The sequence below is a fragment of the Oncorhynchus mykiss genome, chromosome 8 (genome assembly GCF_013265735.2).
Source record: "Oncorhynchus mykiss isolate Arlee chromosome 8, USDA_OmykA_1.1, whole genome shotgun sequence".
Classification (NCBI taxonomy): Eukaryota; Metazoa; Chordata; class Actinopteri; order Salmoniformes; family Salmonidae; genus Oncorhynchus; species Oncorhynchus mykiss.
The window spans coordinates 81,478,415-81,491,370 of record NC_048572.1 but is presented as its reverse complement, the minus strand read 5'-3'; the positions used below and the strand labels follow the sequence as shown (position 1 = coordinate 81,491,370).

At 45.3% G+C, this 12,956-nt stretch overlaps 1 protein-coding gene across 5 annotated transcripts in view; it reads left to right on the top strand.

Annotated features, from left to right (window-relative positions):
• LOC110531012 (supervillin) overlaps positions 1-12,956 on the top strand; it is a 107,664-nt gene that overhangs the window by 65,028 nt on the left and 29,680 nt on the right. For 2 of the 5 annotated variants that reach the window (XM_036986472.1, XM_036986476.1), the window contains 7 exons: positions 2,024-2,220; positions 2,351-2,709; positions 3,821-4,550; positions 5,116-5,251; positions 5,978-6,034; positions 7,018-7,131; positions 7,986-8,063. In XM_036986472.1, coding sequence (XP_036842367.1) covers positions 2,024-2,220; positions 2,351-2,709; positions 3,821-4,550; positions 5,116-5,251; positions 5,978-6,034; positions 7,018-7,131; positions 7,986-8,063 — 1,671 coding nt within the window. The remainder of the gene's footprint in view (positions 1-2,023; positions 2,221-2,350; positions 2,710-3,820; positions 4,551-5,115; positions 5,252-5,977; positions 6,035-7,017; positions 7,132-7,985; positions 8,064-12,956) is intronic. The other 3 variants (XM_036986473.1, XM_036986474.1, XM_036986475.1) reach the window with 3 other exon arrangements.

Sequence of the window (12,956 nt, the reverse complement as noted above, 5' to 3'; positions counted from 1 at the left end):
TGATGCTATGGACTGGCCCGCCCGTTCCCCAGACCTGAATCCAATTGAGCACATCTGGGACATCATGTCTCACTCTGTCCACCAACGCCACGTTGCACCACAGACTGTCCAGGAGTTGGCGGATGCTTTAGTCCAGGTCTGGGAGGAGATCCCTCAGGAGACCATCCGCCACCTCATCAGGAGCATGCCCAGGCGTTGTAGGGAGGTCATACAGGCACGTGGAGGCCACACACACTACTGAGCCTCATTTTGACTTGTTTTAAGGACATTACATCAAAGTTGGATCAGCCTGTAGTGTGGTTTTCCACTTTAATTTTGAGTGTGACTCCAAATCCAGACCTCCATGGATTGATAAATTTGATTTCCATTGATCATTTTTGTGTGATTTTGTTGTCAGCACATTCAACTATGTAAAGAAAAAAGTATTAAAAATAATAATTCATTCAGATCTAGGATGTGTTATTTTAGTGTTCCCTTTATTTTTTTGAGCAGTGTACTTTTATATTTGTAAACGTTTTTATGCAAAGGCTGTCTTGTCATGCACATAGAGTACACTGTAAAGGTAATTAAATAAAACTGGCTGGAATATTTTAGGTTTAATTATAAATGCGTAAGTCGATTTAGAGAACATCAACTTTCGACCCATCATCAAAGATTGCAAGGAAGTTGTGTTGTACTGCAGGTGAATGCAGCCTGCTAGTTGTAAGGTTGTACTACAGGTGAATGCAGCCTGCTAGTTGTAAGGTTGTACTACAGGTGAATGCAGTCTGCAAGGTCTAAGGTTGTACTACAGGTGAATTAGATCTGAACAAAGACTATACACAGAAGAGAATCACTCCTAAACGGGATGAATTATAATGCATGACATTGTAATGCTATGATAATGCCCTACTAAAGATTGGGATGAATTATAATGCATGACATTGTAATGCTATGATAATGCCCTACTAAAGAGTGGCCACTTACACTGTGTACAAAACATTCAGTACAGCCTCAATTTGTCAGGGTCATGGACTCTACAAGGTGTCAAGCGTTCCACAGGGATGCTGGCCATGTAGCCTCCAATGCTTCCCACAGTTGTGTCAAGTTGGCTGGATGTCCTTTGGGTGGTGGACCATTGTTGATACACATGGGAAACTGTTGAGCAAGAAAAACTCAGCAGCTTTGCAGTTCTTGACACAAACTGGTTCACCTGTCACCTACTACTAGACCCCGTTCAAAGGCACTTACCTGTTTTGTCTTACCCATTCACCCTCTGAATTCCACACAGACACCATCCATGTCTCAAAGGCTTAAGAATCCTTCTTTAACCTGTCTCCTCCCTTCATCTACACTGATTTGAAGTGGATTTAACTAGTTACATAAGGGATCATATCTTTCACCTGGATTCACCTGGTCAGTCTGTCATGGATGTTTTGTATACTCAGTGTACATGCTTTCCATTGAGAAAAACAAATGCTTAATTGATCATGTATTATGAACGGCTATGACTTATGAACGATGGCATTATTTATATGACAGGTTTATGTTGTTTTCTGAATTACCTCAAGGCCTGCCTTGTCTGAAGCAATATTTTGTTTAGAGTTGGAGATGGTCCATGTTTGTTTTTTATGACTTATCTTGGACAGCTGCCCTCCTTGCTCTGATATCTGACTGCATCTGTTCTGACTGCATGCTGTCCTTTCCCCCCTGCCCCTCTATCCCTCCCTCCCCGTCCCTCTATCCCTCCCTCCACGTCCCTCTATCCCTCCCTCCACGTCCCTCTATCCCTCCCTCCACGTCCCTCTATCCCTCCCTCCACATCCCTCTATCTCAGTTCCTCTATCCCTCCCTCCACATCCCTCCCTCCACATCCCTCTATCTACGTTCTTCTATCCCTCCCTCCCCATCCTCTATCCCTCCCTCCCCGTCCCTCTATCCCTCCCTCCACATCCCTCTATCCCTCCCTCCCCGTCCCTCTATCCCTCCCTCCACGTCCCTCTATCCCTCCCTCCCCGTCCCTCCCTCCTCTCTCTTCTTGCAGCTGCAGAATGGAGACCGGGTCAAGCTAGAGCCTCTATCCGTTTCCTTGGTCCGCTCCGTGGCATCCGTCAGCTCACAGCTCTCGGTTGCCACAGTAACCGCGGTGAACTCCGGCATGGGTGACCACTTGGGGAAATCTACGGCCGTCCCCTACAACCCCCCTGCCCCCACCACTACCACCCTGGACAGAGGGGTGAGGTGTGTGTCTTTATATTATAACAGCTCTAAAATGTATCAAATAATTCAGCCTTCACCACTATTGATAGTGTATTGTTGCAAAATTGAATAAACCTCTGTCGCACGCTCTCTCTCTCTCTCTCTCTCTCAGGTACTTCAGCCTGACCCAAGGTGGAGACTCCTCCAGTGTCCCTGAACCAGATGTGTACTCCCCTGGCCTTTCCCTGTCAGAGCAGCAGCAGGCTCACAGCAGAGCAGACAGAGGAAGGGCTCCCGGAGCCGGTCGCTCGTTCACTGGCTACAGAGAGGAGGAGGAGGAGGATGTATCGGGAGGAGGGACCAGAGAGGAGAGGGAGAGCCGTAGTGGTCGTGGAGGCAGGGAGAGCAGAGACAGCAGGCAGCAGCGGTATCAGCCCACAGCCCCAGAGCAACAGCCCCAGAGCACCACAGCCCCAGAGCCCCAGCTACCTCAGGCTCAGCAGCGGCACGCCAGCGGTAGCCACGAAAGGGGTGAGTTACAGGTGGAGCCTAGACGGTGAGAGACAGAGACGGTGAGAGACAGAGACGGTAAGAGACAGAGACGGTGAGAGACAGCAGAAGCAGCAGCAGAAGCACCTCCCTGCAAAATGAGGTAGCACAGGAACTACCTGAGAAAGACACAGAGCTCGGAGACGCACAGGAACTACCTGAGAAAGACACGGAGCTCGGAGACGCACAGGAACTACCTGAGAAAGACACGGAGCTCGGAGACGCACAGGAACTACCTGAGAAAGACACGGAGCTCGGAGACGCACAGGAACTACCTGAGAAAGACACGGAGCTCGGAGACGCACAGGAACTACCTGAGAAAGACACGGAGCTCGGAGACGCACAGGAACTACCTGAGAAAGACACGGAGCTCGGAGACGCACAGGAACTACCTGAGAAAGACACGGAGCTCGGAGACGCACAGGAACTACCTGAGAAAGACACGGAGCTCGGAGACGCACAGGAACTACCTGAGAAAGACACGGAGCTCGGAGACGCAGCTCGGAGACGCAGCTCGGAGACGCAGCTCGGAGACGCAGCTCGGAGACGCAGCTCGGAGACGCAGCTCGGAGACACACAGATGCTTCTGTGTCCATCACATCACAGAAGACATGGCTGAAGACAAGGCTTCAATACTGATTCTAATGAGCATTTTATTTGATTTTTTTTTTTTACATACGTTTGCCCTCACGGCTTCCTACGTTTGCAAAAGGACTGCCGCTGTTACTGATGGGCTGTTTGTGATTGGGATTCCAAATGAAAATCAAATAAATGATTTTAGGCTTTGGCCATGCTGGTAGATCAATGCAGACACTGTAATAGGGTTGACCCGTCTCTGTCTGTATACATTGTTTAAAAGAGGTCCAGGATCGTATTTTATTTACACTCCTTTCTGGAGAGAGGGGGGAGGTGGAGAGACCCTCCATGCAGACAAACCACTGTACATAATAGACAGTAGCTGAGGTGTGAATTTGAATGTGTGTGTGTGTGTGTGTGTGTGTGCTTCTCTCTCTCTGTATGAGATGAGTATTGATTTCACTATGGATTTATTACAATGCATTGTGTGTGTGTTGCTTTCTTCATGTCTACACAGACGCGGATCACACCAGTGTGTCATTGAGAACTGCCACAACAGTGGTGTCGTCCAGGAGGGTCTCTCACAGCGCCAGTGTCCAGCAGCAGCAGGTTCAGTCTTTCACCCAGCTTCCCCAGACTCTGCCCAAACCTTACACCCAACAACCCCCACAAACTCAACTCCAGCCCCATCCCCAGCCTTACGCTCATCCACCTCAGCTCCATCCCCAGCCTTACTCTCATCCACCCCAGCCCCATCCCCAGCCTTACTCTCATCCACCCCAGCCCCATCCCCAGCCTTACGCTCATCCACCTCAGCTCCATCCCCAGCCTTACTCTCATCCACCCCAGCCCCATCCCCAGCCTTACTCTCATCCACCCCAGCCCCATCCCCAGCCTTACGCTCATCCACCTCAACCCCATCCCTTCACCCAGGCACTTTCAGCCCAGCCCAAGCCCCAGGAAAGGGAGAGACGATTCACCCAGCCATTACCCAAGCCCTACTCTCAGATAACCCCTCATACTCAACCCAAAGCCCAGTCCTTCCCCCAGCCTCCTCCGCCCCCTCCCCAGACCACTCCCCAGACCCTACCCGAGCCCACGTCCTTCCCCCAGTCCCTGGTCAAGTCCAAGTCCATGCCTCTGGACAGCAGTGAAGTCTTCGCAGGACACAGTGTGTCCGACCTCCTCTCCCCCGCCAAGACAGAGCTCTCAGAGATGTCCGCCAAGCAGATGTCCATCAAGGAAAGGTGAATATGTGGGGGTAACTGGTTATATAAGGGCTACGTAGTACCACAGTAATACCCATAATACTCTTTTAGCACCTTTTTTTCTATTTAGAACCTAATAGGGTTCTTCAGCTGTCCCTATAGGAGAACCCTTTGAAAAACCCTTTTGGGATCCATTTAGAACCCTTTCCACAGAGGGTTCTACCTGGAACCAAAAAGTGTTCTCCTATGGGGACAGCCGAAGATCCCTTTTGGAAAAGTTTTCTAAGAGTTTATAGTACCACAGTCATAATACCTGTAACTGGTTATATAACGGCTATATAAGCTGTGGATTTACAGGCTTCTGTTAGCTAATGTTTGCAAACTTTTTGATTCACCCTGCTGTCTTTGTGAAAAGCTTGATGATCTAAAGAATATGAGACCAGAGTGAGGCAGTGTTGAATGAGTTTCTGTGTCCTTGTGAAATATGTTTCTGCCTCTTGTAGCTTTTGAGGTGAAGGAGTTTTATTTCTGGCCACTGCGTTTTCCTGAACTGAGACTAGCCTCTCTTGTTCTCTCTCTCGCTCTCTCTCCAAATGTCTCCCAGGCTGGCCCTGTTGAAGAAGAGTGGTGACGAGGACTGGAGGAACAGGATGAATAAGAAAAAGGAAGTGGTGACGGTTTCTGTGACTGAGAGACACTCCACAGTACAGGGATGGGAGGCAGCACAGACCTACAAGAAGGTGAGACTTCACATTATCTAACGGCGGCGCTAGGCCACTGGGGCGGGGCTAGGCCACTGGGGCGGGGCTAGGCCACTGGGGCGGGGCTAGGCGCCAGTCTCCCTGGGTAGGGGAGAGGGGGTATGGTGCCAGTCTCCCTGGGGAGGGGAGGGGGGGGGTATGGTGCCAGTCTCCCTGGGGAAGGGAGACTGGGTATGGTGCTAGTCTCCCTGGGGAGGGGAGGGGGGGGTATGGTGCCAGTCTCCCTGGGGAGGGGAGGGGGGGGGTATGGTGCCAGTCTCCCTGGGGAGACGGGGTATGGTGCCAGTCTCCCTGGGGAGGGGAGATGGGGTATGGTGCCAGTCTCCCTGGGGAATTATCTGTCTGGGGTCTTTGGAGAAATCCCTTGTCTATTTCAGACCATGATGAGATCCAGTCTAAATGTCACAATGCTGGAAGATTGAGTTTCTCTTGAACTAGCACTAGTGCTTCACCAATAGCTTGTTTTACAATATGTGTTGCTACAGAACCGCATGTGATTATATCTATTTAATGTACAGTATTATATTGAATAAGGCAAAGGTCTTGTTTAACTGACTATTAATCCTTTGATTTAAAGGGGCAATCCTCAGTTGTAACAATAACGCGTTACCCCCTCACTGTTTCGGTAAAAAAGGGATGGGGCTGGAGAGAAGTAACCACTTTCAAATTCATATATGGACTCTGTTGTGTTTCCCATGTCTTCAGGAGGAAAGGATGGTTATTGATGGTTTTGCTGCTGTCACTGTGTCTGAACAGCTGTGGGTAAGACCTGACGAAGGTGCTGTGCCAAGGCCCATGTGCCAACGGTGGTCCACTGAGCTCTGTGTGAAACCTGCTGCTTTCATTCCACTGAGCTCTGTGTGAAACCTGCTACTTCTTTCATTCTCATGTGTTCTGTTGTTCACTGCCTTTCAGTGTTGCTGTGGTCGAGGGTTGCAACGTTTCGATAATTTCCCCAAATTTTTCAGGTTTTCCAGAAATCCCGGTTGGAGGATTCCCGGATGTAATGCTTATTCCCTCTTGATTCTGGGAATATTCCAACTGCGATTTCTAGGAAACATTTGGTGGGAAATGAAAGTAAATGTACAACCCTAGTTCTGTTTACTGCTGTTCAGTGTTGCTTTTGGTCTGACGCTAACCTATTGTACCTCTGGTGGTTTGGAATGCTGCTGACGAACACATTGGCTTGCACTTTTGCTTGATTTGAAGTCCGTATAGCTACGCTATTGTGTTTAGAGATAAGATGTGATGCTGCCAGTCACCGGCTTTTTACTCTGCTCAAAACGGTTGCTTTTTGTACCGCACACTGGTGACGGAGAGCAACGTGATTCATCAAAAGCAAAGAATATTACTGTAAGCCAGTAGTGACTGAACAGAATGGTAACCACCGACTTGTCTAGGGACCTGTTTTATGTGCTGAACTGAATGGCATTGGATACAGCAGCATTAACGATTGTCCAGTTAACGATTACTTCGCATTCAAGCACCTCTGGAAATGTTCATGATTAAACATGTAACACTTCCATGCCAGTGGTGGCTGGTGCCAGAGGACGGGCTCATAATAATGGCAGAAACCCAATGACTGGAGTGGTGTCTCACACGTGGTTCCCATGGGTTTGATACTGCTCCATTCCAGACATTACAATAAACTGTCCTCCCCTCACCAGCCTCCACTGTTGCATGCCGTTGCATTTCATGTGAGGGGCTCAGGTGATGCTGTAGATGTTGTCTCCCTCTCTTTAAAGGGGAAAAGACATTGTGAACCAGCTAAAGATTTGACTGGGGAACCCTCCCCCCGTCTGCTTCAGCCCTGGACCCCCCATCATGACTTCAGACTTGATTTATCCAAAATAATCTCTGTGAGTTGTCTTCCATCAGTGTGTTCTCTCTGCTCCTGGTCTCAGTCACAACTTGTAAATGATCATTTCTGGTTGTGAATGTTATGGTAACTCTCCTCTAGCCTGGCTAACCTAAACTCCTTGCTCCGGCCAAACGCTACGCCACGGATGTTAGTTTCTTCTCCGCAAAGGGTCTGGATCTGAGTACCTCCCCCGACGATTTCTAGAATGGATTTCCATTCTAGACCATCTGATTGGTGCCAGAAACTGATGGGTTGAGCCAGAGCCAGAACACATGTGGGTAAAGTGGCGTTTTGAAAATTCGTCTTTGATACTCTGATTGGTTGGCGATGATCCAATCGCTGATTACTTTGTTTTGTACAACACTCGTCATTTGACATCACCACAAACTACTTCATTGATGGCAGCTTCAGACTGAAGCGAACGATAGAACAGCGGAGGAATTCTGTTTGAGTCATCAGGCCATCTCCTCGGCATCCTTTCACTATCATTCCTCTGTATCTCTGCCTGACTGTCATTTTCTTCCTTATTTTCCACGTCAGTGGTGGCTGGAGGACGAGCTCATAGTAATGGTTGGAATGGAATGAAAACCGTGTGTTTGATACATTCCATTCCAGCCATTACTATTGGTATGAGCCTGTCCTCTGATTTAAAGTGACAACAGACACCATTGATCCACATCTCTTCTTCTCTTATGCACTTATCCAATCACCTCTGTCCTAATAAATGTCTTATCCAATCACCTCTGTCCTTGGGAACCTGTCTTATCCAATCGCCTCTGTCCTTAGGAACCTGTCTTATCCAATCGCCTCTGTCCTTGGGAACCTGTCTTATCCAATCACCTCTGTCCTTAGGAACCTGTCTTTTCCTCCACATATTCTCCTCCCATCTCTCTTGGCCATAAGTGCCAAGTTATTGACCCTCGCAGTCAGGTAAGAACACGCACCTGACCTGCCATGCATGTTTCACTCTTCTGCCTGGTACTTGGGCTGTGTCTTAAATGGCACCCTATTCCCTATGTAGTGCACTACCTTTGTCAAGGGTCCTGGTCTAAAGTAGTGCACTATAAAGTGAATAGGGTGCCATTTAGAAAGCAAAATTGGTCTTTCATTATCCCGTCATGCCTGTCACTGATAAGGACTGGTTAAACGTGTGTCTTGTGTACACATGATCACCTCTCGAACACCTCCCCCTATTCCTACGCATCCTATTCCTCGATCACCTCTTTCTGCCCTACCCCTTGGTTTTAGTGTGAATGAGAAGTATTGGTCAGAATGAATACTTATTCTACAAAGACGAAGCTACTCTACTGTGTTGCTTTCATTTCCAAGGGTTTTTTGTGGTTTTGATCAAGTGGAACAGGCCATTTGGGAGACGACAACAGTAGCCTGTTACAGATAGTCCTTGCTGTACAGCATCTGAACCTAATGTGTGTCGGGTGTGTTCAGAGGATGGGACGGGAAATAATGTGTGTACTGTAATAGTATCTCACAGTAAGAGACTGTTATAACAGTATATGTAATAGTATTTGTAACAGTAACAGTATATGTAATAGTATTTGTAACAGTGTGTAATAGTATTTGTAACAGTGTGTAATAGTATTTGTAATAGTATTTGTAATAGTATTTGTAATAGTATTTGTAACAGTATATGTAATAGTATTTGTAACATTTGTAACAGTGTGTAATAGTATTTGTAACAGTGTAATAATATTTGTAATAGTATTTGTAACAGTGTGTAATAGTATTTGTAATAGTATTTGTAACAGTGTGTAATAGTATTTGTAACAGTATTTGTAACATATGTAACAGTATTTGTAACATATGTAACAGTATTTGTAACATATGTAACAGTATTTGTAACAGTGTGTATAACAGTATACAGTATTAGTCAAAAGTTTGGACATACCTACTCATTCAAGGGTTTTCATTTATTTATTTTACTATTTTCTACGTTGTAGAATAATAGTGAAGACATCAAAACTATGAAATAACACATGGCATCATGTAGTAACCCAAAAAAAGTGTTAAACAAATCAAAATATATTTTATATTTGAGTAGCCACACTTTGCCTTGATGCTTTGCACACGCTTGGCATTCTCTCAACCAGCTTCATGGGGTAGTCATCTGGAATGCATTTTAATTAACAGGTGTGCCTTGTTAATTTGTAATTTCTTTCCTTCTTAATGCGTTTGAGCCAATCAGTTGTGGTGACAAGGTAGGGGTGGTACACAGAAGATAGCCTTATTTGGTAAAAGTCAATTTTATGGCAAGAACAGTTCAAATAAGCAAAGAGAAACGACAGCCCATCATTACTTTAAGAAACGAAGGTCAGTCAATCTGGAAAATTTCAAGAACTTTGAAAGTTTCTTCAAGTGCACTCGCAAAAACCATCAAGCGCTATGATGAAACTGGCTCTCATGAAGACCGCCACAGGAAAGGAAGAACCAAAGTTCCAGAGGATAAATTCATTAGAGTTAACTGCACCTCAGATTTCAGCCCAAATAAAGGCTTCAGAGTTCAAGTAACAGATACATCTCAACATCAACTGTTCAGAGGAGACTGTGTGAATCAGGCCTTCATGGTTGAATTGCTGCAAAGAAACCACTACTGAAGGGCACCAATAAGAAGGACTTGCTTGGGCCAAGAAACACGAACAATGGGCAATGGAAATCTGTCCTTTTGGTCTGGAGTCCAAATTTGAGATTTTTGGTTCCAACCGCCTTGTCTTTATGAGACGCAGAGTAGGTGAATGGATGATCTATGCATGTGTGGTTCCGACTGTGAAGCGTGGTGGTGGTGTGGGGGTGCTTTACTGGTTACACCGTGTAGGATTTTTTTTACAATTCAAGGCACACTTAACCAGCATGGCTACCACAGCATTCTGCAGCGATACGCCATCCCATCTGGTTTGCCCTTAGTCCCACTCATTTGTTTTTCAACAGCACAATGACCCAACACCCCTCCAGGCTGTGTAAGGGCTATTTGGCCAAGAAGGAGAGTGATGGATTGCTGCATCAAATGACCTCCACAATCACCTGACCTCAACCCAATTGAGATGGTTTGGGATGAGTTGGACTGCAGAGTGAAGGAAAAGCAGAAAACAAGTGCTTAGCATATGTGGGAACTCCTTCAACACTGTTGGAAAAGCATTCCAGGTGATGCTGGTTGAGTGAATGCCAAGAGTGTGCAAAGCTGCCATCAAGGCAAAGGTTGGCTACTTTGAAGAATCTAAAATATATTTAGATTTTGTTTAACACTTTTTTGGTTATAACATGATTCCATATGTGTTATTTCATAGTTTTTATGTCTTCACTATTCTACAATGTAGAAAATAGTAAAAATGAATAAAAACCCTTGAATGACTAGGTGTGTCAACTTTTGACTGGTACTATATGTAACAGTGTATGTAACTCTGTAACAGTTGTCGTGTCTTTGGCTATGCCGGATTAAGTGATATGACATGCTATTCTATAAAATAATTTCTCTGTAATTAATATTACCTGATTGAGCTAATCATGTAAATGTAATTAACTAGAGTCGGGCACCACAAAATAATATTTATAGAGCTGTTATCTTCCGAATAAACTCTTAAAGACCTAGTAATATTTTACATCAATAGCAGTCAATATTAATCGTCATCTTAATTCAGTCTCATCTGAAAGTTGTAAATTTAGTTATCCGCACGAACCCTGGCTAACAATTTGAATCAGCAATACAAAATTTGGTTTTAATTATTTATTTACTAAATACCTAACTAATCACACAGAATTACACATACACATATTTAAATCATAACTTGATTACAAATTATGTCATAAAGGAAAACGTCCCTAGCGGGCGGAACAGATATGACAGCTGGTTACATAAAAGAAAAGGGGCTGGGTTTGAGTGAAAGAGTGGGAAGACTGAGGAACAAAGGGCGACGCTGTGCTATCATAAATGCAGTATCTTATGCATTCTAAATTACCGCCCATTTGGAAAAGGAAAATGCAATAAATACAGTGGGGCAAAAAAGTATTTAGTCAGCCACCAATTGTGCAAGTTCTCCCACTTAAAAAGATGAGAGGCCTGTAATTTTCATCATAGGTACACTTCAACTATGACAGACAAAATGAGAAAAAAAAATCCAGAAAATCACATTGTAGGATTTTTTTAAATGAATTTATTTGCAAATTATGGTGGAAAATAAGTATTTGGTCACCTACAAAAAAGCAAGATTTCTGGCTCACAGACCTGTAACTTCTTCTTTAAGAGGCTCCTCTGTCCTCCTCTCGTTACCTGTATTAATGACACCTGTTTGAACTTGTTATCAGTATAAAAGACACAACCTCAAACAGTCACTCTCCAAACTACACTATGGCCAAGACCAAAGAGCTGTCAAAGGACACCAGAAACAAAATTGTAGACCTGCACCAGGCTGGGAAGACTGAATCTACAATAGGTAAGCAGCTTGGTTTGAAGAAATCAACTGTGGGAGCAATTATTAGGAAATGGAAGACATACAAGACCACTGATATATTCTCCCTCGATCTGGGGCCGTGGGGTCAAAATGATCACAAGAACGGTGAGCAAAAATCCCAGAACCACACGGGGGACCTAGTGAATAACCTGCTGAGAGCTGGGACCTAAGTAACAAAGCCTACCATCAGTAACACACTACACCGCCAGGGACTCAAATCCTGCAGTGCCAGACGTGTCCCCCTGCTTAAGCCAGTACATGTCCAGGCCCGTCTGAAGTTTGCTAGAGAGCATTTGGATGATCCAGAAGAAGATTGGGATAATGTCATATGGTCAGATGAAACCAAAATATATATTTTTGGTAAAAACTCAACTCGTCGTGTTTGGAGGACAAAGAATGCTGAGTTGCATCCAAAGAACACCATACCTACTGTGAAGCATGGGGGTGGAAACATTATGCTTTGGGGCTGTTTTTCTGCAAAGGGACCAGGACGACTGATCCGTGTAAAGGAAAGAATGAATGGGGCCATGTATCGTGAGATTTTGAGTGAAAACCTCCTTCCATCAGCAAGGGCATTGAAGATGAAACGTGGCTGGGTCTTTCATCATGACAATGATCCCAAACACACTGCCCGGGCAACGGAGTGGCTTCGTAAGAAGCATTTCAAGGTCCTGGAGTGGCCTAGCCAGTCTCCAGATCTCAACCCCATAGAAAATCTTTGAAGGGAGTTGAAAGTCTGTGTTGCCCAACACATCACTGCTCTAGAGGAGATCTGCATGGAGGAATGGGCCAAAATACCAGAAACAGTGTGTGGAAACCTTGTGAAGACTTACAGAAAACGTTTGACCTCTGTCATTGCCAACAAAGGGTATATAACAAAGTATTGAGAAACTTTTGTTATTGACCAAATATTTATTTTCCACCATAATTTGCAAATAAATGCATTAAAAATCCTACAATGTGATTTTTCTGCATTTTTTTCCCCCTCATTTTGTCTGTCATAGTTGAAGTGTACCTATGATGAAAATTACAGGCCTCTCATCTTTTTAAGTGGGAGAACTTGCACAATTGGTGGTTGACTAATTACTTTTTTGCCCCACTGTATTTACTCTGAGCTGCGCTTCGGTAGGTTGGTGGTAGATGGAAGGCCGTGTTGCCCAACCGAGTCCTTTGTCCCTTGAATGTCTCTGGTGGTAAATTGAATACGTTGTAGTAACGTCGTTGTGTGGTAGACAGGATACTCTGTCTGTTCCTTCCTAACCCTCGTTTGCAGCGGCTGTTGCTAACTCAACAGCTAGGAGGTATCACTTCTGTAGTGAATAAGAGTTCAAAGTTCATACAATTCGCAACCAAAGCTCACGCT